Source organism: Zootermopsis nevadensis, unplaced genomic scaffold (genome assembly GCF_977971745.1).
Source record: "Zootermopsis nevadensis isolate Lab colony 2312 unplaced genomic scaffold, Znev_1.0 Znev_ptg000031l, whole genome shotgun sequence".
NCBI classification, from domain to species: Eukaryota; Metazoa; Arthropoda; class Insecta; order Blattodea; family Termopsidae; genus Zootermopsis; species Zootermopsis nevadensis.
Window position 1 is genome coordinate 1,140,048 of NW_028259163.1, and position 21,918 is coordinate 1,161,965.

At 40.7% G+C, this 21,918-nt stretch overlaps 4 protein-coding genes across 13 annotated transcripts in view; 2 read left to right on the top strand and 2 right to left on the bottom strand.

The window, feature by feature from the left end:
* Positions 1-72: 72 nt before the first annotated feature.
* Positions 73-21,918, top strand: part of LOC110835260 (neprilysin-1) — a 29,870-nt gene continuing 8,024 nt past the window's right edge. For 2 of the 8 annotated variants that reach the window (XM_022075292.2, XM_022075297.2), the window contains exons 1-11: positions 13,999-14,304; positions 14,903-15,081; positions 15,912-16,036; positions 18,332-18,382; positions 18,522-18,683; positions 19,037-19,120; positions 19,286-19,491; positions 19,860-20,102; positions 20,625-20,738; positions 20,974-21,118; positions 21,755-21,872. In XM_022075292.2, coding sequence (XP_021930984.2) covers positions 15,008-15,081; positions 15,912-16,036; positions 18,332-18,382; positions 18,522-18,683; positions 19,037-19,120; positions 19,286-19,491; positions 19,860-20,102; positions 20,625-20,738; positions 20,974-21,118; positions 21,755-21,872 — 1,322 coding nt within the window. In that variant the 5' untranslated portion in view covers positions 13,999-14,304; positions 14,903-15,007. Of the gene's footprint in view, positions 742-10,014; positions 10,127-13,998; positions 14,305-14,471; positions 14,812-14,902; positions 15,082-15,911; positions 16,037-17,463; positions 17,770-18,331; positions 18,383-18,521; positions 18,684-19,036; positions 19,121-19,285; positions 19,492-19,859; positions 20,103-20,624; positions 20,739-20,973; positions 21,119-21,754; positions 21,873-21,918 lie in introns of those variants that run through there. The other 6 variants (XM_022075293.2, XM_022075296.2, XM_022075294.2 and 3 more) reach the window with 6 other exon arrangements.
* On the bottom strand, positions 468-4,222 carry LOC110835269 (uncharacterized). Its single transcript, XM_022075322.2, has 3 exons — positions 3,756-4,222; positions 2,780-3,119; positions 468-2,246 (listed from the first exon to the last, which is right to left on the bottom strand). Exons 1-3 carry the CDS (start codon positions 3,847-3,849, stop codon positions 1,841-1,843), a joined length of 840 nt encoding a protein of 279 aa, XP_021931014.2. The 5' UTR covers positions 3,850-4,222; the 3' UTR covers positions 468-1,840.
* Positions 5,858-7,085, bottom strand: LOC110835270 (uncharacterized). 2 transcript variants are annotated; one of them, XM_022075325.2, is made up of 2 exons: positions 6,935-7,085; positions 5,858-6,588 (listed from the first exon to the last, which is right to left on the bottom strand). In XM_022075325.2, exons 1-2 carry the CDS (start codon positions 7,029-7,031, stop codon positions 6,050-6,052), a joined length of 636 nt encoding a protein of 211 aa, XP_021931017.1. In that variant the 5' UTR covers positions 7,032-7,085; the 3' UTR covers positions 5,858-6,049. The 2 variants fall into 2 exon arrangements, with proteins under 2 accessions (XP_021931017.1, XP_021931016.1); XM_022075324.2 differs by having other exon boundaries at positions 5,858-6,600; positions 6,935-7,052.
* Positions 10,046-12,495, top strand: LOC110835262 (uncharacterized). Of its 2 annotated transcripts, XM_022075307.2 has the most exons (2): positions 10,046-11,621; positions 11,854-12,495. In XM_022075307.2, exons 1-2 carry the CDS (start codon positions 10,046-10,048, stop codon positions 11,889-11,891), a joined length of 1,614 nt encoding a protein of 537 aa, XP_021930999.1. In that variant the 3' UTR covers positions 11,892-12,495. The 2 variants fall into 2 exon arrangements, with proteins under 2 accessions (XP_021930999.1, XP_021930998.2); XM_022075306.2 differs by having other exon boundaries at positions 10,046-12,495.

A 21,918-nucleotide genomic window follows, 5' to 3' on the forward strand; every position in this document is an offset into this window, starting at 1 on the left:
TTTCCCAGGTTTCCAAATTTATTTATTTATTTTTTTAATTTTGAAGCATTGAAAGTATTACAATTTGTAGGTGTATATTTTGAACGTTGGTAAATTATGACGGGAGTGACGATGTACACAAATATGTTACATATAGACTGCAATATATTTTATATTCGTGTCTTGAATGCTCGTGATATATTCTGTTCTTAATGAAGCTTCTGTTATCGCACGAACATCGGATTACGATTTGATGTGGGGAGTTTCTGTTCTTGTGATAATTTCTGTTTGTTAAGTTTGCGACCATGTCAGCGAAGATACTTCCGGTCATTTGTCCCAGCATTTTCGTTTCCGTCTAGAATGGCGCAATGTTTTATCGTATTTTTTAGTTTGCTGGCTGCTAGTGGTTCATGTTAACAGTATTTGCAGGTTGTGTTTAATGTCATTGATACAAAGTGAAGCAGAAAAATTAATATGTATTGAAGGGATCAGATATTATGGATCTTTATTGAAATGCTATATAAATCCGTGTTTATTTACATTCATGTGATTGCTTTGCGGTGGCGGAATATGTGATTTATGAACGCCACTTACATTTCCAGTGCAGTGTTTAGGGAACGAACATTCTACTGGTGTTTAAATAATTTGTGAAACATCTTTCATAAAATTTTATATGTACGTTTTGCTATGGGTGATTGCTGCAAGAAAATATTTTCAAAATTTCTGCAAGCTTCAACACCAACGCGACGCGTGCTGAAATTCGTAAGTTGTAGTTGTGTTGGCGCTGTTGTCACTGGTCTAATACGCATGCGCTTTGGTATGTAAATATCACTAACCTGTAGAAACTTGTAGAAACCTGTCCTTTCATGTTCAAATATGTCAGAACCTCTTCGAATGTGCCCGAACAATACTAAACTGCTAAAGACTAGTTCGTACGATGACAGAGTTGTTTAAAACGATAGAAAACTGTCATACAGTGTCGTAAAATCAAACCAGTCATGTATGCAAACAGGCCGTTAGAAAAGGTTCTGACACGTCCCAGTTGTACACGATGGTCCCGACACAATCCCACCCCCAACACAACATAAATGATACATAACGTAGTACCATAAAGATATTCAACATTTAGAGGATTAGGAAGCCGTTATGGTTTCTAAATATTTAGAATTTTTTTTAAAAAAATATTAAACAATTTCCAAAAAAAAAATATTGTTCAAGAAATTTCAGTTTTTTTAGAATATAAATAATTGTCAGCGTTTTAAAAATTGGAAAATTAAACAAATTACATTTCTTATAATTGTTAAATTTTTAAAGTTTAAGATATTTTTTTTCAGATTTCTAAATTTTCAAACTTTTGGTGTTTTGATAGTTCTAAGGAGTTCCAATTTCCAAGTTTTGAATGTATTCTGAATGTTGGAAAATTATGAAGAGAACCACGTGCACAAGTACGCTGCTCACAGTCTGAGTCTTAAATCTTTTATGCCTGTTTCTGGAGCGTTCGCAAACTCGTGAAACTGTGTGGTATTCTCTGAAGCTTCTGAGATCGCACACCAGAGTACGATTCGAATCGGTATATTTTGTTTTGTGCTAATTCCTGTTTGTTAAGTTGGCGACCTTGACTCAGCGAAAATGATTCTGGTCATGTGACCCAGTATTTATTTTGTACGTGGTATGGCGCAATGTGGTGTTGGATTCTCGGTAAATGTCGATAGTATTTTCAGATTGTGTTTAATTTGTTTTTTCGTCAAGTCCGAAACTGAAAATTTTAGTTTATTTGGAAAATTGTGATATCATAAATAGTAGGAATGATAATGTAAGTTTTGTAAATCTGAAGTTCGTATTAGTTCGTCGCGTGCCTTATTTACTCCGGGAACACAACAGTGCTGTTTTTGTCGAAACGGAAAGCTTTGTTGAACCATGCAGGGCGCTTTCTACTGCCGTTGTGAAGTTTGTACGTTTGATTGTTGCCTTGTTGGAAATTTCTGATGAAATCAGGGTACAGGTTTTCTAACGATACCCCTGCACCCTGGTTCTTTGAACCTGACAATCCTCCTCCTGGATAGTATCCGAATCCGCCTGTTGGGCGCCCTAGCGCCGTTGAGAACCCCTGCGCGTTTGCAGCACTGCTGGAGGCTCCAAAATTAGCTCCATTTGTCTGGAACCCGAAGCTGGAGGCGTGGCTAGACGCGTGAGCTCCAGGCCCACCGCTAGACCCACTAGAAGCTTGGCTGCTAGCCTGGCTGCCTATTATCGAGGGGCCGCCTGATCTGTGGATGAAACGCTCGTTCTGAAAGTCGTGCAGACAAACCGGAACAAAAGCCGTGCAGAGGCTGTGTTTGTTCCGGGTGTATAATAAACACAGAGAAACTTATAAATAATTAGCTAAAGCTTTGTTTTGTGCATGTTCAGCTTTGGGGGAATTGCCCAACGTTTCAGACAAACGTTTCTGTCCTCAGGGTGAATGTGGTGTCGAGGTTTTTTTTTTTTTTTAAATAATATTCGTGGTTTTCATCTGGCACAGTACTTTGAAATATACCACTACGACGTTTTTCAGCTTTTGTTATTTTGCTGTTCGTAAATATCATCTCGTTTGATTCCAGTAGCCTCCGCACTTGATCTAACGTCATTAAACCCATATTAAACCCTGCTTATTTCATATAGTAAAAATAAATGTTGGGAAATTTTGAAAATGATGATTCTAATAGGTTTTGCTACCAACATTTCGATATACAGCGTGTCTGAGGAATTCCGAGACTTAAGAATATAGATTTATGTAAGACTGGGATGTCTTGCTTCGTACCCATGGTAACCAGGGAACTGTGAATTGAAACTTGAAGACTGGCTAGCAGCCTGCGAAGCGCTGAAACCACTGGACCCGGCTTCAAAGTTGAAGGACTGGCTCTGGCTGCTAGAGTGGGCCTGACCCTGCCCGCCATAACTGCTGCTGAAGCTAGCAGATCCTGATATTCCTCCGCCGTTCGGCTCAACTCCGAAATTGAAGGCGGTGCTTACACCCCCAGTGTCAAGACCGATCCGAGGCTTGACTCGTTCGTCTTTTGTTTCGTCTCCGTGGTTACTGCTGGTCTTAGGCTGCGCGGATGACCCTTTGTCGGGAAACACAATAGAGTCATCCGCAGATACTGCAACAAGAATGGGGTTTGGACCCAGGGGGTCATCGTCTGTCTGCTGTCTTGGTAAAAATAATAAAAGTTCTGTATATCGAATTTAACTAGTATATGTTCATGTAGTCCCTTAAGCGACATGACCCTTAGAGCTAATCGACGTAATTAAACTTACGCGTCACAAGAATACTTCACGTGTAGCGTCTTGTTTCGAGTTATAATACAATTTGTCAAATTATCCAAAATGTAAGTGCATCCTAGATCAGTGGTATTCAACCTTTTTTTGTTCGCGTACCCCCCAGATATAATTTCTCTTCAAATTTGTACCCCCAAAGTTGTTGGTGTATAATTCAAGTTATATACAGTATATAATCTACTTCTAAAATAAATTAAATTACTGATTATTCAGTGTTTATCATAAAATAATATATTTTTTTTTAAAATTTTACGTACCCCTTAAGATGTCTTCGCGTACCCCAGGTTGAATACCACTTTCCTAGACCAGTAGAACGAAATATATGCTAGAGAAATGACAGTAACTTCAAGACTGGAGTAGATTAATTCACGAAACGACAAATACGAATATAAAATGTGAACTTTCCAGCATAATGGATGAACCACAGTCGCAGAGCTTTCCAGAATCATTGAACTTACGGAGATGTAGAATCACAGTCGGCCACACCAACAGAAGAAACAGGGTAGCCAATCTTTCTTCCATGGTCACCATCTGGTCTGTTGTCTTCGACATCCAGAACGCAAATGAGAATTAATTCTCGAAGGACAAACGCCCTTGACGTTCCTGTGTCTTGAATAGACGAGAAGGTCGCCTCTTTCACCGTCGTATTGTTGTGTCATCACTGATCGGTTCAGTGCCAAAAGCAATATTTACGTGGGGGAGACAATCAATCAGACATCGATTATTCAAAACTGTTCGCCCTCGTTTTCGGGTCACGTGGCCATTGAAGTCGTAGTTAGCAACTGTAACCGTGGAGACGTTTTGTGACTCTTAAATACAGTTACTTCAAGGATAATGTACACTGGGATTACCGAATCTACGCGGAACACGACAGATTTTTGTTATTTTAAGATACTTTCCCTGTGTTGAGCCCTATTGACTATGGAAACTCAGAAAAAAATCTCTGCTATGAATTTTGCGAAGGAATTGGGAGGCCCTGTTCTAATTTACTTTGTTGTTTCAACTCAATTCTGAGACCAAATAAGACCGTTCCTTAGAATCTGCGAACAATGTACTCGTTACAGGATAACTTCGAATCGATGTATCGATTATCGCCATGATTTTGTATTCAGATCGAATGAATTACGTGATTAGCTACACCTTAAATTCTAAATTAATCGAGATTTCAACTTCTCAAGGCAACAGCTGTGAAGATGGCTGGTGGTTGCCACATTCACTTACTGCCTACGTCATTGGTATGGTGAGGATTGAGGCAGCAAGGACCTCTGAAACGTCTTCACGGCGAAGCAACCCAGAGGGCAGCCATATTTATTCTGTTTTGTTGTGGGGGTGAGTGAAATTCGGAAAATATGTAATTTTTAACACCGTTCCCCAGGGACTAGAAAGGAGACGACGTCAAAATTGTGTCCTCCACCCTAAACCCTGCAAACGACACCAATTCTGTCTGAAAGGAAACTGTTTTTGAATGGTAAGGATTTGCTGACGAAATTTACGACTCTGCAGCAGTCCCTGGACCACTGTTTGAGAAACACTGCGTACGGAATTTCTTATCGTGCTACGCCACTGACCGCAAGTTGAATACGCACAGAATACGGAGTGCGTCATCATCAGCGGTGATCATTGTACCAAAAGCAGAGAGCTGGCCGGATGTGACAGACATACGAAGGCTGTGTTGAGACGTGTCCATGGATACCAAATTGTTTTCTTGAAGGACGCGGGTCTTGCAGACGTGTTACCAGGAAATAGTCCATCATTAATCATCACTCGCTGTCACTAATGACTTGGGATGTGTGTCAGTATATTGACAAGCCTGGAAGATGGAGGACCTCGGTTCAGTTCGCGGCTAGAGCAGACAATTCTCTCTTAGCCTCTGCGTACACACCGGGTCTGGACCATCCGTGATGCTACCGAATACATGTCTGCTGTTTCCCCCGTAGTTAAGATGGCCGGAGCGTAAAACTGACACCTCCATCTCGTGGCGAGATTAAGAATTTGTGCCTCAACTCCGCCATCTATCTTCCTGAGTATGATAACGTTGCTTGTTTAACACCAGGGGCTAATTTACCTTCTGTTTGTTGGCAAGCTCGATGGAAACTGACAACGAGTAGCTGTGAGGGAAGTGCCAGGACCAAACAGAGATGGCGTGGCAGTAGCCTGCAGAAAACTGAGATTCATTGTTCGTACTCTTCAGCAAATTATTATGTCGTCGCATGAAACGGGGTAGGATGAACGGATGGGAGAAATGATAAATACGCACACAATTTTGGTGGAAAGCCTTTCGGGAAGAGACCACTCGGAAGATGAGAGGATAATATTAAAATGAATCTTTCCGAAATAAGGTGTGTGGACTAGATTTATATGGCTCAGGATAGGGACAAGTTGCAGACTGTTCTGAACACAGTAATAAACCCTCGGGTTTCATAAAGGACGGGCAATATCATGACTAGCTGAGCGTAGCCAGCTTGTTCGAGTCCGTTAGTCGTTTGTATCGGTAATGCGGTTTGTTTTCTTGGAGTTACGTGATTTTTGTCCTTTGGGGTGTTAATAAATAATCACGAGGTTATTTTGGATTGTTTTTATCAACAATTATCGTGTAAGAACATTACCATGGCAACGGTTGTAACAACACGCACAATCATAATTATTATTACGTAAGACCGGGAGTCCCTCAAAGGCGTCACAACCCAGAATACTTCAATCCACAGAATTTCTCTCGCACTGATTATCTCTGGATGGATTCGGTCACTGCACACTACACTTTCGGGGTGTTGCCAAAGTGTTCAACTGTCAGCGTGCCCTGGCCCTGAGAACCTTCCTGGTTGTTGTACGTGCTGCTGACGAGGACCCCGCTGCTTTGTCCGGGTCCCCCTGACTGGCTTGAGACGACGTACCCACCTCCCGAGAAAGGGGCGGACCCTTGGGGCCGTATCGGGGCGTACGAAGATGCAGGACGAAACCCCGGAGACGACGTGATGTTGGCACAGTTCAAGACTCTGTCCAAGGACACGATCTTCTGCTTCAGGAGTTTGATTTCGCCTTCCAGGCGAGCGACTCTGTTGACAAGTAATCCGTAATTCCCAGTGCCGTAGATCGGTTGAACAAATGATGGGAAGTTGAAACTTGGGAACGTGGGGAATAACGGGAAAGGAGAGCCGATCGGGTCGCTGGCTTCGATCTCCGGGTGAGATGCCGTCTGACGGGGCAGCCACTGTCTCCTTGACGGGGCGTACGCTGGCTTGTCTAGGACATTTATGTCATTCGACGTCAGCCATGTCGGTTTCTTACTCGCCTCTGGAAAATCATCTGAAATTCAGTAATGATAACCGGAAGATGTTACTAGTGCGTAATATTATGATTACAAAAATAGAACAAATCATGTACGTCTAGAGATTCTGATGTAAATTTGTCTTTTGGGGTAAATTACGCGTGTATATGCTGTGTTCTTGGCCGAGTCGATTCTACATTCGACTCTTGTAAAAGCAATTAGAATCGAGGATGCCATGTCGATTGTTGTATTTCTGTGCCGCGTTTATACATACCATGCTAAAATTCTCGTCCTGAACTACCGTCAGTGTGTCGTGGTTTGAAGGAACTGTTGATAAGCGTGTGGCTTACACAGATCAGCCATTAGACTTACCTATTTTCGAAGTTCCTTGTGCTGCTATCACAGAAAGACATGTTACAGTTACAACAATCAACATGTTTATGGTGTCACCCGGACTGGGAGAATCCATTATTTATACTTGAACCCGGTATGAAACATATTTCTATCTAAATTCATCGCATTAAGAATTATCGGGAAGTTGCGTGATTCTACTGTTCATTAGTGGCGTGATGCTTTTGTTTCGTGTTGTTCTAACGATCAGTTCGAGAGGTCGAAGTTATCTGTGTTGCAACGAGCTTGTCATTTGTTTCCGTTCGATACATTAGGATCTATCGAATTGAGATAAAAACATTAATTTTCAACAAGAGTGAGAATGTTAATTGTTGCTGGACGGAATCTGTCCTCAACCAAAATCACATTTTCATCAACAATGAACCAGCGTGAAATGAAACGCGCATGAATGTGTTGGAACACATTATTACCCCAGATCTGAGTGTACACACTTTTCAGTCACGTCGCTTTAGGTAATTAACATTCTGTGACTTCTTCGCAGTTGATAAACGTAAAGTACGTCATATATTATGGGAGGAAACTTTACAAAGTCTTGAACCGAATCATTGGCGTGGTCTGCAGGGTCCGCAGATGGTACAAATAACAATTGAAAACTAGTTATTTACATTGAAGTTACCTTTGTTTGATTAATCTATTGATGATTGTTTAATATTTCTTTATTTCATCTTACATATTGGAACACATGAGTAAACATGTTGTGACGTAAGATCCGGAGAAGTTGCGGTGAACTGCAACCACACTTTGGTCAGCTGCAACCACAAGTTGCATCCTGTAAGACAAGCCCATCCGAGTTGCAGTTAGCAGGGAAAACCTTAGAAGGATATTGGGAAATCCAAGGCGTACGTGTCTTGAGGACATGAGTTGTGACAGAGGAAATGACGTGCCAGTGAAGACACCAAATCGGACATCTTCTTTTATAAAATATTGTTTGAAATTAGGGTGTGGACAACTAATCAGAATTCATGTATTAAATGTTGCTTGTCATGTGATGCATGATGAAACACATATTTAAGGGATACTTTTTGGAAATTAGTTATTCTCTTCAGTACGCATAGACTGTGATAAAACGAACCTTAGTCAGAGGGTAGGTCGTCGTGTTCGTCCTACAGTTTCATTGACATGGGAACTCAAAGAGTTGAGCTGAGATGGGTGTTTCTGCTGGCATACGCATGTAAGTAAAGAACTGAATAATCTTACGAGCCACACAGTAATAAAGCATAATGTAGTACAGAAGGTGACTGATTAATTGTCAAGTATAGGAATGATTTAAAGTATATAAAAGTTGTTATATTCACTTATCGATGTATTTGATTTATTTTCTTGAATTAATTGTTTAAAATATATTTATGTTAAAACCATGTTGTGATTGATTGGGTTACTTTGGGGAATAAGTTACCTATGGTTAGGTAGGGTAGGCACCTGTCTGTGTCCCCATCCTCCGGCCATAACAGTGGCGTTGAATCCATACGCGATAAGATAATGTTAAGAATATATAAGCCGCGATGTACTTCGCAGGATGTAAGACTTGAGGTTCTCACAGCGGTGAGTATGAAGATTTCTGTCTTCTGGGTTATTGCGCTGTGTAGTCTGGTCGATGTTAACCAACGTTTCAGAGGTCATACTGCCTCCGTCATCAGGGCGATGAATATATTCATATCGACCAGACTACATAGCGCAACAACCCAGAAGACAGAAATCTTCATACTCATCGCCCTGATGACGTAGGCAGTATGACCACTGAAACGTTGGTTAACATCGACCAGACTACACAGCGCAACAACCCAGAAGACAGAAATCTTCAAACTCTGATGACGGAGGCAGTATGACCTCTGAAACGTTGGTTAACATCGACCAGACTACACAGCGCAACAACCCAGAAGACAGAAATCTTCAAACTCTGATGACGGAGGCAGTATGACCTCTGAAACGTTGGTTAACATCGACCAGACTACACAGCGCAACAACCCAGAAGACAGAAATCTTCAAACTCTGATGACGGAGGCAGTATGACCTCTGAAACGTTGGTTAACATCGACCAGACTACACAGCGCAACAACCCAGAAGACAGAAATCTTCATACTTCGCAGGAATTTCCTGTAACAATTCCAGTACTGCACTGCTCTGCTTTCGAGGTGCTTCATTTCAAAAACAGTTTAAAGTCAGGTTACGAAAATATTCACTGGTTAATTTTATACATTGTAAGTGACATTTTATGTTTTTATGTTTACCAAAACTTATTTCATTTGTTTCAATGCTTAAGCATAACTAACATTTATGAAACGTCACAGATAAGTTGAATTAAGAAACGAAAGTTCGGCGAAGGTATATCTGCCGACGTTATTAAAGATAGAAGGGGTTTCTGTTCTTGAGCATAACTTTTGGTTCACATGTAGGAGGGTTTAAGACATTTCATTTTCTTTTTGATTTTAGAACTATATTGAGCAACGTCACATAATACTTGCATTTGTTTGATGTGAAACGCAGGAAATGATTTGGTCAGTTCAGTTGTACACATAGCGCAAAGTCTGTTTCGTGGTCTAGTTAATTTTGTTTTTCTAACTACGTTAGTCGTAGAGCGTCGAATGAAGAATTGGATCGAATGACATTTTGGGAAGGTTCTGAAAGAAAGCCTTCGTGGTATATTGAAAAATAAATTAAGTGGATCCTTACGCTATTTTGTTTTTAAATTGTCCATTGTTAAATCATAATAATGCAACAATGACAATAATTTATTTATACTTCGGATTAATATGTAAGAGTATACTGAGAGTATGCTAAAAGGTAAATTCATGAAATCCAAGTTGGTACATACTTGAGTTTGAACTCGGGACCCCTGGAATGTGAAGTATAAAATTTCACCCAATTTTATTGAGTTTGGTTAGAAACTGGTCCTCACCAAACTTTTCATCTGTTTATATCGAATAAAATAGGCGTTAATAGAATAATTTGCTGTGTCTTTAGTGCAGATCGGAGTGTGTTCCATACACCACAATATCTCGCATTTTATGTATGAGTTGTGTAAAATGTAATTCTTTCTGCAGTTTTTCGTAATTCTTGGAATCCAACTCGAAGATGTTTGGAGACACGAGAGAAATCCCTGCAGAAATTGAGATGTCTTCGTTTATGGAGAGACCTGGCAATTCTTCTGAAACCGTAAGCTATTTGGAGGTTTTGATTGAGGAAGGAAGAGTGGAGGAACTGGAGAGATATCTATCGCAGCATCCTGGATGCATCAATGTGCCTTGTGACTACTTTGATAACACACCTCTCCATTTAGCCGCTGAGTCTGGTCGAGCAGAATGTGTCCAACTGCTTCTGAATCTAGGCGCTAGAACAGATGTGAAAAATGCGGACTCCGACACGCCCCTTCATTTAGCAGCAATGTTAAAATCATCAGAATGCCTGAAAATTTTGCTGGAAGCAGAAGATATAATTTGGCAGAAAAACATGTTCAAATGTACACCGCTCCACCGTGCTGCTCGAGCGGGCTGTGCCGATTCTGTCAAGTTATTGATAGGACACATATCTCGCACAGAGTCACTGAATATTGAAGATGCAGTTAATAAACCAGATTTGTGTGGGCGGACTCCGCTTCATTTTTCTGCTATGTCACGTTCATTGGACTGTGTTAAGCTGCTTGTTGCAAACGAATCCTCTTTGTCACCAGCCGATGAATACGGCAATACTCCTTTGCATTATGCAGCCATGTCGGGGTCACCCGATATTGTCAAATACTTAATTGTGTGTGGGGCAGATTTCCTTTTGGAAAACAAAGACAAATTAAGGGCGCTCGATATGGTTCTGAAACATGTACAAGCCGGCGAAGATCTCATGAAAGAGGCTTTTGATGAATGTGTCACATATATCGGCTTCGGAGACATTGAAATCAGTCTGAAAATACTTTGTCCTGGGAATAGGAACAAAATTGCCGTAGCCAACACACTGTACACATGTCACAAACATAAGAAGGAGCTACTTCTTCATCCCTTGTTGGCGTCATTCATCCTTTTCGAGTGGCACAAGAATAGGAAATTCATCTGGTACCGGTTTCTGGTTTATCTCCTCTACTTGTTCGTACTGACAATTTTCGTGTCCGTGTCTGCGAATTATAAAGCACGGGCGCCATTGCGGGCTATAACAGGTCTTCTTTCTGTCCACGTCATTTTATTCTGTCTCCTTTATCTTCTGTCCTCGCAGTATACGTGGTATGAACGAGTCTACAAAATCCTCCTGACTGCAGGCCCTCCGATCCTGACCCTGGTGTCGGTCTGTATCCCTTACAATTCAGAATGGTGTGGACTGGCCATCCTGTTTTCATGGCTGTCTGCCCCTCTGTACTTTAGTACGATCCAAATAATAAGTCAGCAAATGGAAATGTTTAGATTCGTTACCAAGGAGATATTTAAACATTCCCTGGCTCTCTCATTTGTTCTATTTGGATTCTCAATAACATTTTTTGTTCTGTATCGCGATACAGACGACAATTTCAGAAACTTGTGGTACTCGTTTCTGTATACAACGCTGGTACTTCTTCAAGGAGAAGATATCGGAAATTTTGCATATGGAGGAAACGGTACTGCCAACTCTACGCATGGTGAATGGTACACGCCTTCCTTTACCGAAAATATAATGCACATGGGATTCGCAGGTATCACAGCATCTCTTTTGTTTGTGTTTTTAGTTACAATAGCTTTGTTGAATATATTGGTAGCACTGGCTGTTAAGGGTGGCGATGAACTCAAGGAATATGGGAAGGTGTACCACCTGTGGTGTGAGGTACAACTGCTTTATGACTGGCATGAGGTGAAGAGGTTCTTTAGAAAAGATTACATTAAACGAACTTACGACAATCTCCATGATCAAGGTTTCTTCTTTGTCAGAGAGGGAGACGTCCCCATGTCGCTGTTACATGAACTGAGAACCGTGGCGGTGTATAAAGGCAGAAAGAAAGAGTTGGAACTTAAAGTGGATAAAATGGCGGAAAACCTGACGAAATTTATGCTCAAGATGGAAAGTTTGACGAAGGAATTGAAGAAGGAATAATACGTGCTCTTCTTCTGTGTTGTAACGCCGTGTGAGCTTTGTAGGTAGGCACCAACGTGCAAATCTCTCTTAATCCCCCCCATATTTTTATCATCATATTCATCACGAAGCCTTAGGCATCGTGGAAGAATTGTTTTGGGCATAAAATGGGGATGAATGTTTAATGAGTTATGCACAGAAAAACATAAAGCTTGTAGGTCTTTGTGTTTTTAGGACTACTCGTTAATATTGTTGGGTTTTAAGGGAAATTGTAAAGTGACGAGAAATTTTAAGTAAAACTCACCTGTACCGAGTTTAATGAAAATCCGTCAAGCGTTTCCAGGTTTCTGAAATGTTCGTGGTTGCACACTGTCATGTGATGTGTGTGTGTGTTGAGTGAGTGTGCTGTATTTTGTTGTAAAATGATTGTAAAATGTAAGTAAACTGAATAAATAAATGATTGTTTGCACACAGAATAATAAACGAATATGATAATTATTTTTACGTCTGTTAGTTTTCGTCTTATAAATTACTGGAACATGTGCCACTTCATGCACAGAGGCAAGTTTCCTTGCAACGGAAAGTTATTGAATGCTAAAGCAGCCCATAGTACATACAACATGATGGATGAGTAACGCATAACCTTATCTAAAGATCGGGTATGTTTTCCTTGACATCCTCACCGCTGTGATAACAGCAAATTTTACATAATCTTTCAGGGTTATTTGTATCTTATCGTTTCGTTCAGTGACAGGCATGCTCAGGACGCGACTTGCAATCGCTGTAGACAAGTTAAGCTGACTTAGGTGTGATTATTCACCTTTAAACTTAATCCGTGTTGATTCAGAACTCAAAAATGTGTCAGCTGATAAACATCGGCTGCTTCATAAAGAAGTAATTGTTACTTTATGTTAAACAGTGCTCGATTATTTTGTGTTTTGAGTACAGTAAAGAGAGAAAAAAGAAGATAAGGCAAAATGCAAGCCGATAAATCAATTGTGCAGAAAACATTTTCTATCCAAACGTAGTTATTGTAAATTTACCGAATTCGCATATTTAGAAGCATTAACAGGTCGACATATCGATCACACATATCCCCACTATAAAAATAAATAAGTTGTGTGTAATGTACAAACTACAAACACTTCCACGTAACTAACTTCATGTTTGTGGCCAGTAACCTTAGCAACAGTACGCGCGATTACAGTCTTTTGTTTCACGAAGGAGTTGTCTGAACACGAAGAACGTTTATAACTCAAATTTTAAAGAAGTGGCGATGTTGCTAATTAATAGTAATTTATATTAGACGAGAATATATTAGTGTTGAGTTTAAGTCACAATGGATACCTCGAGCAAGAGTTTAAAAATTAAAGGTCACATTTTACATGTTCTCATGTAGGATTACTGTTATTTTATCAAAATTAATTTGTTAGAAAGTTAGGGGGTATAAAACCCACGGACACATGTAAGATGTTACGCATTTCAGACATCAGAAATGCCCACAGATGTCTAATCACTAAGTCATTTAGTGCAGTGGTTCGCAAATTCTTTTAGTCTGAGACTCCCTTGATGCAAATATAAAAAGAATAATGTCTCCAACCTATAAAATCAATTCAAATTTGATTTTACGGTGTCAGAAAATAATTACTAATGAACCATAATTATCATTTGTATTAAATTATTCTATATTGACCTGCGGGAGTGTTTCATTTAAAAAAAATTAGCTAATAAATTTTTTCCCGTCGAGAATGACGGAAAAATTTAAGGCTCAAATCTACCCCCCCAACCCCCCTCGGTGAAAATGTTTCCAGTTATTAATTTCATTTGTCTCGTTAAGTAAGAGTTGTCGTCAGTTTTATTTCTCTTTCGGGAACGACTTTGTTTCTGTATTTAACTAATTTCCTTTCCGCATTTCACCCTGTCCCTCGACCTTTCACTTCTACCCCCCACCTCCCCACTTTCTTTCCCCCCCCCCCCTATTCCGTTAAAGCTGTGTGTTTTGCCTACCTTCAGTTGGGCTCTCACCGAAAGAGAACCAATTGTGATGAAAATCAGGCGAGGTTACAGGGTCGATATTTACATTTGAACAGTCTCGCAGTCGCTTGTGGGTGCACGAGCACGCAAGATTCCAAAACACTGTCCTCGGCCCGTGTTTTTCGTTCGTAAAGTAAACGAGATAGTTTCGCAGGTCTAGCTGGAGAAACATTGAGCCCGGGTCGTGAGACGCTTGATTTGGGCGGACGGACAATCTGCTGGCATTAACGCGAGCGACGAACATCAAGAGACAAATATCGTACGGTAAAAAACAGGTAAATATTTTAATTTGTTAGGAATTCTTAAAGCCTTGCCTTACATATGAAACATGAGAATGACCCTAAAAGGACGAAACACAATTACAAATAATTTCAAACGTCATCTCAGCCCTGTATCCAGCGAGTGTACGAAAGTGGCTTGATTTTTTTTTTTTTGTTTACAGAAACCGCGGATACGTGAACCCAAACAGCGCCTTTCCAAATACGGCAGAAATATAAAACAGTGGATGTCTGAATTACGTTTTTTGAATTTGTCTTAGGGTTGTCCAAGGAACTTTTTGAAATATGACAATGTCACCCCTACCCCCCACATTTCAACACAGCGTAACTCATGATAATGCCGGTCTTCTGAGATGTTGCTACGTATAATTTATTTTTATAAATTTACCGACGTTTCGGAGGTGATCATTACCTTTGCCATCAAGGACCGCGATATTAAGAGCCTCTGAAAAGTTGGTCAATCTCTGCCACAGTACAGGACGAAACGTCGCAGAAGACTATTCCGTGAGAACCTGAAATCTCGCCAAGTTATCTTTCGTTTTGATACGTACGCAAAAAATTAACCGCTAATTACTGGCCTCGTCTTTCCTTGCAGCTCGAAATAAGACGTGGACGTCAGAAAGTAGTTGGTGGTTTGCGCCGTGGTCTGACCGCAAAGCGCTCGTGAACGGATTATGTTGAAATTTGGGAGGATTCCAAGATGAGTGAAGAAGACGCTGTATCTGTAGTCGGCAGCCAGCAGAATCTGGTACCAGTAAAATCACGCAAAACAAGGTGAGTACCAGAGAATTAACTCTACGTGGCTCGAATTCCTCCAGTCAAAGAAGGGTCCTCATGTTCCTGGAGATTTTCCGTCTGTGACCAAGTTTAGATTCAATAAAGTGAAGGATTGGACTTCCGGGGGTTCTGCCCCATTCTGTCACCGAACAGCTGTTTATTCCATCTAGTCTTCTGACGAGTACCTACAAGGGACTTACCCTCGGAGGTTAACCTAAGATTCGCTTTCATGAAATACTTTGGTACAGAACGCTTATAGGTTTACCTTCATTTCTATATGCACCATGATGTGGTGCTTGGACACAGGGGTATTAATAATCTTAACATTTGACGAAGCTCCGTGGAGAAACCGAATAAGCTACACAAATTCGTTTCTTATGAATGTTGTAATGTGTTCACGCCTGACTCTATCGACCGATTTGTGTGACGGCCATTATAATGAATATTCATGGCGAGAGGTAACGCGTAAACAATTCTAGAATCGATGTGACACCGGCGAAACACGTCGAGTGTTTGTCTGTGGGTGGATTGTATAGATCGCAGATAAAGGTGTCGGGTTCCTTGGCAACTGGGAGCGGTAACCACGTGTAATATCAGTAAGACCCTTCTCGGCTTTACCTTCTCCTCAATGTAAGACGAACGGGTACTACCTGGGAACTTGCATAGTAAAAAAAAAAATTTACCTCTGTTTCCCCATCGTTAAATGCAATGTATTTTGTCACTGCTGCCCCTCCATTTCATGTTCTTTCCCATCCGTCAGATGTTTTCTTCAAGGGTTTATCTGTCGTGAGAACCTAACCTTAAATTCCTTCTTCGTCGTCTTGCAGTCTGAAGAATAAATCGCGACTGGAGCGCCACTTGCTGGCTGTGGTGGCGATTTTGGTGATCTTGCTGGTCATCTTCTTAGTCATCATCATAATTCTGGCCTGCCAGAACAAAGCACAAGGAAAGGGTAAGACAGGCTTCAGAACTCCATTTCGAGGTCGACATTTTACCTTTTACGATCGTAAGGTCTGCACCACGCCTAGAAGGTGTATGGGGGAAGTGGAGATAAATCTCTACGTATTCTTAATCTCTGCATCATTTACGAGCTCCACCATCAGGGCGATGGTTTAGGAATCGCCAAATATCAAAATTTAAATCGAAATCCATACCAATAGATTTATATGGGAAGATGTTTTTGAAATGGATACTAGAGGATGTTTGAGGGCAGGGGTTGGATTCAGCTGGCTCAAGTGTGGGTCTAATGGTGGGCTTTTGTGAGCATAATTATTGCAGTGATATCTCTTCAGCACTTCAGGCCAAAATTGTTTATGATCCTTCGGGTTCTGTAAAGGCACCGCATTCCTTGACCGGTCAAATGTCCATCAGCTGATCGTGAAAGATCCTTGTACTATCGATATGTTCATATCGATTATTTGTTACTATGAATAAGTGGTTAAGTTTTCGACTGTTTTCTGGGATGATTGATAAAAATTTACCGACGTTTCCGAGGTGATAAGCGGTAAGAGTCTCCGAAACGTCGGTCAATTTCTGCCAGACTTCGCGCCGCAACATCCCAGAAGACGGTTATCTCCGTGCTTGGAGCTGTGACAACACGAAGTCCCACGTCACATCCGGATAGTTTGTAATCGTAGGGCAGCGATATTTTCCAGAGGTACTGACAGTAAGACATCCGGTTCGGATTTTTTTAACAAAACTTGATAAAACTACAAAAAAAGAACCATCAGATTAGACTTTTTCTTATCCTGACCTGTTTAATAGCAATTTATCAGTCCTTTGTTTGTTAATTGTTTAAAACAATTGGCGTTGCACGTGAAACTTGCGAGGAAAAATATTATTACAATAATATCCACATTTATGTTTAAATAAATAAATAAAAAGTACCTGAAGATAACATAGGGACATATCACTAGTTTTCAGCTTCTATATAATTTCCGCGTTGGTCTTCTGAGTTGTAACAGTCCTGAAGATGGTGGCAGTAAGCACCTCTGTAACATCGTTTAATTTGTGCCAGACTGTACGGCGCCAATAATCCATAAAATAATTAATCTTCGCTTTTTCTAGTTATTTATATTTAGCGAAACGTAAAGGAAGTGAATTTGTCTCGTTTGTAAATCATTTTTGCTAACTGCAGATTGGAATGAGCGTCGCCGTGGATTGGTTGGTACTCCTGCTTCATATCCGGAATATCCCGGGTTCAAATCTCGTCTCGGAGACCACCTATTTTGACTTAGGTTTTATCGTGGGATTTTTTAGTCCATCTAGTGCATCATATTAAACCACGATCGCTTAGTTTCATATTTATTTTTAAATTTGGTATTTAATAATCACCGTCTCATTCGAGATCGTAAACGGCGTTAACAGTTGATTTGAATGAACGCGAAGATTTTTCGTGCAGAGATTCAAATCATAACGCCATTGAACTTCGAACTCGAATTACGTGCTTAGGAATTCGGGTCATTGACTGCAGAGAAAAACATCTTTTGTTGTCTGAGTCGAATAATCAATGACCCTGCTTTATCTCCATGGATACCGAGAAAAACAATGGAAGACGGAATATCGCGTTCCACATGCAAGCGATATCGCAGGGCCAGATCTAGTAATGCGTGTGTGTATGGTTGATTCGAGTGTTGTTTAACAACGCTTTTTCAACTGCATGGATCGTGCAACGTCGAAGATAGGGTAATTATGAAACATGTTTAGGGCGGATGTGGAAGGAAGCGGTCATGACACATTTTAACCCATCCGACATATTTTTATCATTACGCCAAAATAACCTCAAATGTTCATAGAGTATCGTTAAATAATGAATTCAGGGACTAACGTCATTTATGCATTAAAAACATGTATTAATGATACGATAATCAGAGCAAATTTTAAACAGATAGGGCTTCATGCATTGTAGTACCAAATACGTAGCCCTCCTTTGTATTCAGGAAGTTCCAAAGTTCAATATCTGCGCAGGGACTGGCTGTCTTGAGTGAGGTTGTTTATCTCCTGTCTCGCTAAGCAAATTCACGGATAGTATCTTAAACTAGCCATGCTCCCTTCCAATTTATTATTAGATAATAATCCTACACTTCAATACTACATTGAATCGGGGATTGTACGTAAAACGAAACATTAAAACATTATGGAAACCGGTTTGAGACAACAATCGAATTACTTGGTTACCTTGTTTTTCGACTTCATAAGTTCGAACTTGCCAGTCTGTTGCTAAAACTTTGTTCTGTTTTGCTTTCAGCAAATCTAACAGGTCAGCCAACATGCAACAGTAAAATGTGTATCGCATCAGGTAAAATATGTTTATTACTTTATACCTTTGTTGGATATAGAAATGACAACGTAAACATGTTTTAATGGCTTCTTCTCGGGCTGCCAGTTTAATGGCGTATAACATCAACAGTGTCTCTGTCGTTGTTATATGTCTCCAGCATTCTCACTGCTGGAGTCAATGGACCGATCAGCTGATCCCTGTGAAGACTTCTACCAATTCGCTTGTGGCAAATGGGGCCGAAACCACCCGGTGAGGGACATGGACGTCTCGAACACCTGGTTCAACGAGCGGTCTCTTTTCTTGCTGAGACAGCTCAGAGGTCAGAGTTCACAACAGATGACACGATTAAGATTCTAAAAATATTAATACAAAGAAGTTTTCTTTGGTTGACATTATTTTCGTGAACCAGTCCAGTCCACATGTTCACAATATATTTCTGTAAGATCCATTTTGATATTACGCTACCAATTTTTTTTTCCAAAGTATTTTATAGTATTTTTTCTTATTCATGCATGCTATGTGACTTACCCATCCCATTATCCTTGATTTCTTCACATGAATTGTAATGATGTGACGAGTACAAATTATGAACTTTGACATTATGTATTTTTTAACCCAACACTTCAAGATACATTCCTCGATTTATGAAAAACGCCTCGTTTCACATTTCAGACCTCCTCACGTCGAACATAACAAATTCAGAACCCAGAGCCGTCAGACAAGCAAAGTCGCTGTTACGAGCCTGCAGCGATCTTGGTAAGCGACTGGCTCAAAAACGTAACACAAAATTTTTGTCAGTGAATCTGAAGAAAATGAATTACTTGGTAGACATAGTTTTATATGGGATGATAATATTAAAGTGAGTCTCAGAGAAATGTGGGTTAGGTTCATCTAGCTCAGGATTTAGTTTATTTGTTGAAGGTGCACTGGAACAACTTGGGCTGGACCCCATCACGCAGATCCTGCAGAATCTGAGTCTGCCCAAACAAATACCAAACGCCCAGACAGCGCGTGGATGGGACATCGCTACAACTCTCGCTCTGGCTCAGCGACTCATGAGTCTGGATCTGCTGGTGCAGCTCAGTCCAGACGTCGATTCTACAGAAAATGGGAAAATTGTTCTGAATGTGAGTTCAGCGCTGGGATTGTGACACGCATGAAAAAACACTCCCCTAAGTCGCTTTGGTTTGCATGTGAATGGCGTGTACCCTCGAGCTCATTCGGGTCTGTTTTAGCACAGAGCAGATCTTAGAGTCGTACGCCTAGAAGACTCCCCTGGACACCTGTCTAAATGCCAGATAATATGTAGAATAATTTCCATAACTTTTCCTCTCATCCTCAAGGAAGAACGCAGACTTGAGGGTGTTTGAGAGGAATGTGTAGATCTGAGAGCGATGGCGTCACAGGAGGAGATAAGACTTTACTGCTACGGTACCTTGATCCCTCTGTTGTTACATATCTGAGCACTGATCTATTTTCTAAAACCTTGTAACAGCTGAGTCCACCGACGGAAGTCTCGACGCTGATCCAGCTCCTGGTGACAGATCCTGAGAACCTGCCCAGAGCTATCAGACTCAACACCCGAGAGATTGTTAAAGCCAAGATGACGTTCATGATGGGGATGCTGGAAGAGATGGACTCCTGGGTGAAGGAAGAGTTTGACGAAGACAGACTCAACAAGTCGTCAATCGCGTCAGCTGTATTCAAGATTCTGTTCTTTGGTGCAGATGTCAGCCACGTAAGAGCCAGAAAATGTTGATGAATCTGACATTTAATTTATTTGTTAGGTTGGCAGTTCTTTAAACAGTTATTTCACCAGTAAGTTCATTCATTAATCTTCTTCGTTACCACTCAATCCGCCAATTAGCTTATTCGTCAGTCGTTCAATCAATACTTTAGTTTATTAGTCGCTGAGTTGCTCTGTCGTGGACGTGCCCTGGTGTTCATGAGCCATTTGCTGTTGCCACCCTGAAGATTATGGACGGGTTCAGACAGAAACAGATCTGGTCAGCAGGTTCACACACTGACAAGTTTGTAGACAACCATCTTCTGCGATGCTGCGTCGTACAGTCTGGTACAGAAGCTTGCTGCCCTCATCTTGTTCTCGTCAGCATCCCATTTGACAGCCATCAACTTATTTGTAGTTACCAGAGGTAGAAATTCTGCTGGAACTGAAAATAAGTTGTAATTTTAAACTTTATTTTTGTACATTTGTCTGAGTTATTTTTTTATCTAAAGACTTTCTTTTCTCTTTTTGCAGGGGATCACCATTGACGACGCAAACTCCAGCAGCAGTAGCACAGTGCAGATCACTATCCAAGAGTTGCAGCGACTAATGGACTTTAGTTTGAAGGGAGCAAAGAATAACCATAAGGTGAGTCCCCGCAATCCGGGCCTGCATCCACTTTTTCTGTCCTTAGCGTTAAGGTCTTTGTATATGCGACATATCTCCAGACTACAGGCGTTGTGTACACGTAAACTTATCGTCTAATATCATTGCACTCTTTTTATTTTATTGGCTGCCCTGATTTACCTGTCTTGCCTTCAGTTTGTGTACGATCATCAACAAACACCATCGCAGTTAATGTGTTTCCTCCAAACTGCCACAGATTAACTGGAAACAGTACTTCACAGTGCTCACAGATGGCATAGAGAAGCCGTTCAACAAATCGATCGAGACTGTGACGGTCACAGATCTTGCCTACTTCGTCAACCTTGCGTCGGTCATCGCCAATTCCAGATTGGAAACCGTCCGTGAGTATCTACGATTCGCAAACTTCTCTGTCTGCACGAAACTGCTTCGACATCACCAAACAGTATCAGATATTTAAATGACAGTGAATCAAATGTTGAGTGCTATTTTTTCTTACTGATGCTTCCGAATAACAGGTTATTTAAATCTGCCGCTACAGTTACATGCGTTATTTTGCTTTCAGTGAGATGATGAAGTGTTCGTAAATGTGTAATAATTTTGAAGTAGGCTCTCATGGCCTGTTTCAACGTACTGTTTGTTGAGATGTTCACATGAGACGTTACAGGGCTTCTATGTGGACACTAAATGATGTATGAGAACAGCCATCATGTAATCACGCAAAGTTAATACATCAGATGGATTTTCGAGCGTTATAAGTTTGCAAGTTCCAGAGGGAAATCTGAGAACTGTTACGACTTATGGAAAGATTAAAATCTTACAAAAATGTAACTTTTTAAAACACTTTTCACTTCTAATTGCCTAGAATCATTAATGTAATTAATATTACTGGCATAAAACACTTTAGCAACAAAAGAGTTCAACTGTCACATAAATTTATCAGTTGGGGTGTTTATTGACGCTGTTCCTCGTACGATGGTTAGTCAGCTACTTAGACGCCGTCCCCATTTCTTCTGCAGAGCGGTACGTATGGTGGCAGGTGCTGGAGGTGCTGGCGCCACACACGAACAAGGTGATGCGGGACCTGCGCAACCAACTGCTGGAGCATATTTATGGGACCTTACCAATACCTTCCAGGTTAGAAACACATTTGTTACAGTTTACTAAAATTAGAGTACATTTC

Excerpts from the sequence above, each read along its gene's own strand:
- LOC110835262 (XM_022075306.2), top strand. The coding sequence starts at position 10,046 with ATGTTTGGAGACACGAGAGAAATCCCTGCAGAAATTGAGATGTCTTCG.
- LOC110835269 (XM_022075322.2), bottom strand. The coding sequence starts at position 3,849 with ATGTCGAAGACAACAGACCAGATGGTGACCATGGAAGAAAGATTGGCT. Across the intron at positions 3,120-3,755 it reads GACTGTGATTCTACATCTCC|TATCTGCGGATGACTCTATT; the intron begins GTAAGTTCAATG and ends TTCTTGTTGCAG. Across the intron at positions 2,247-2,779 it reads CAGTTCCCTGGTTACCATGG|ATCAGGCGGCCCCTCGATAA; the intron begins GTACGAAGCAAG and ends TTTCATCCACAG.
- LOC110835270 (XM_022075324.2), bottom strand. The coding sequence starts at position 7,031 with ATGGATTCTCCCAGTCCGGGTGACACCATAAACATGTTGATTGTTGTA. Across the intron at positions 6,601-6,934 it reads ACAAGGAACTTCGAAAATAG|ATGATTTTCCAGAGGCGAGT; the intron begins GTAAGTCTAATG and ends ACTGAATTTCAG.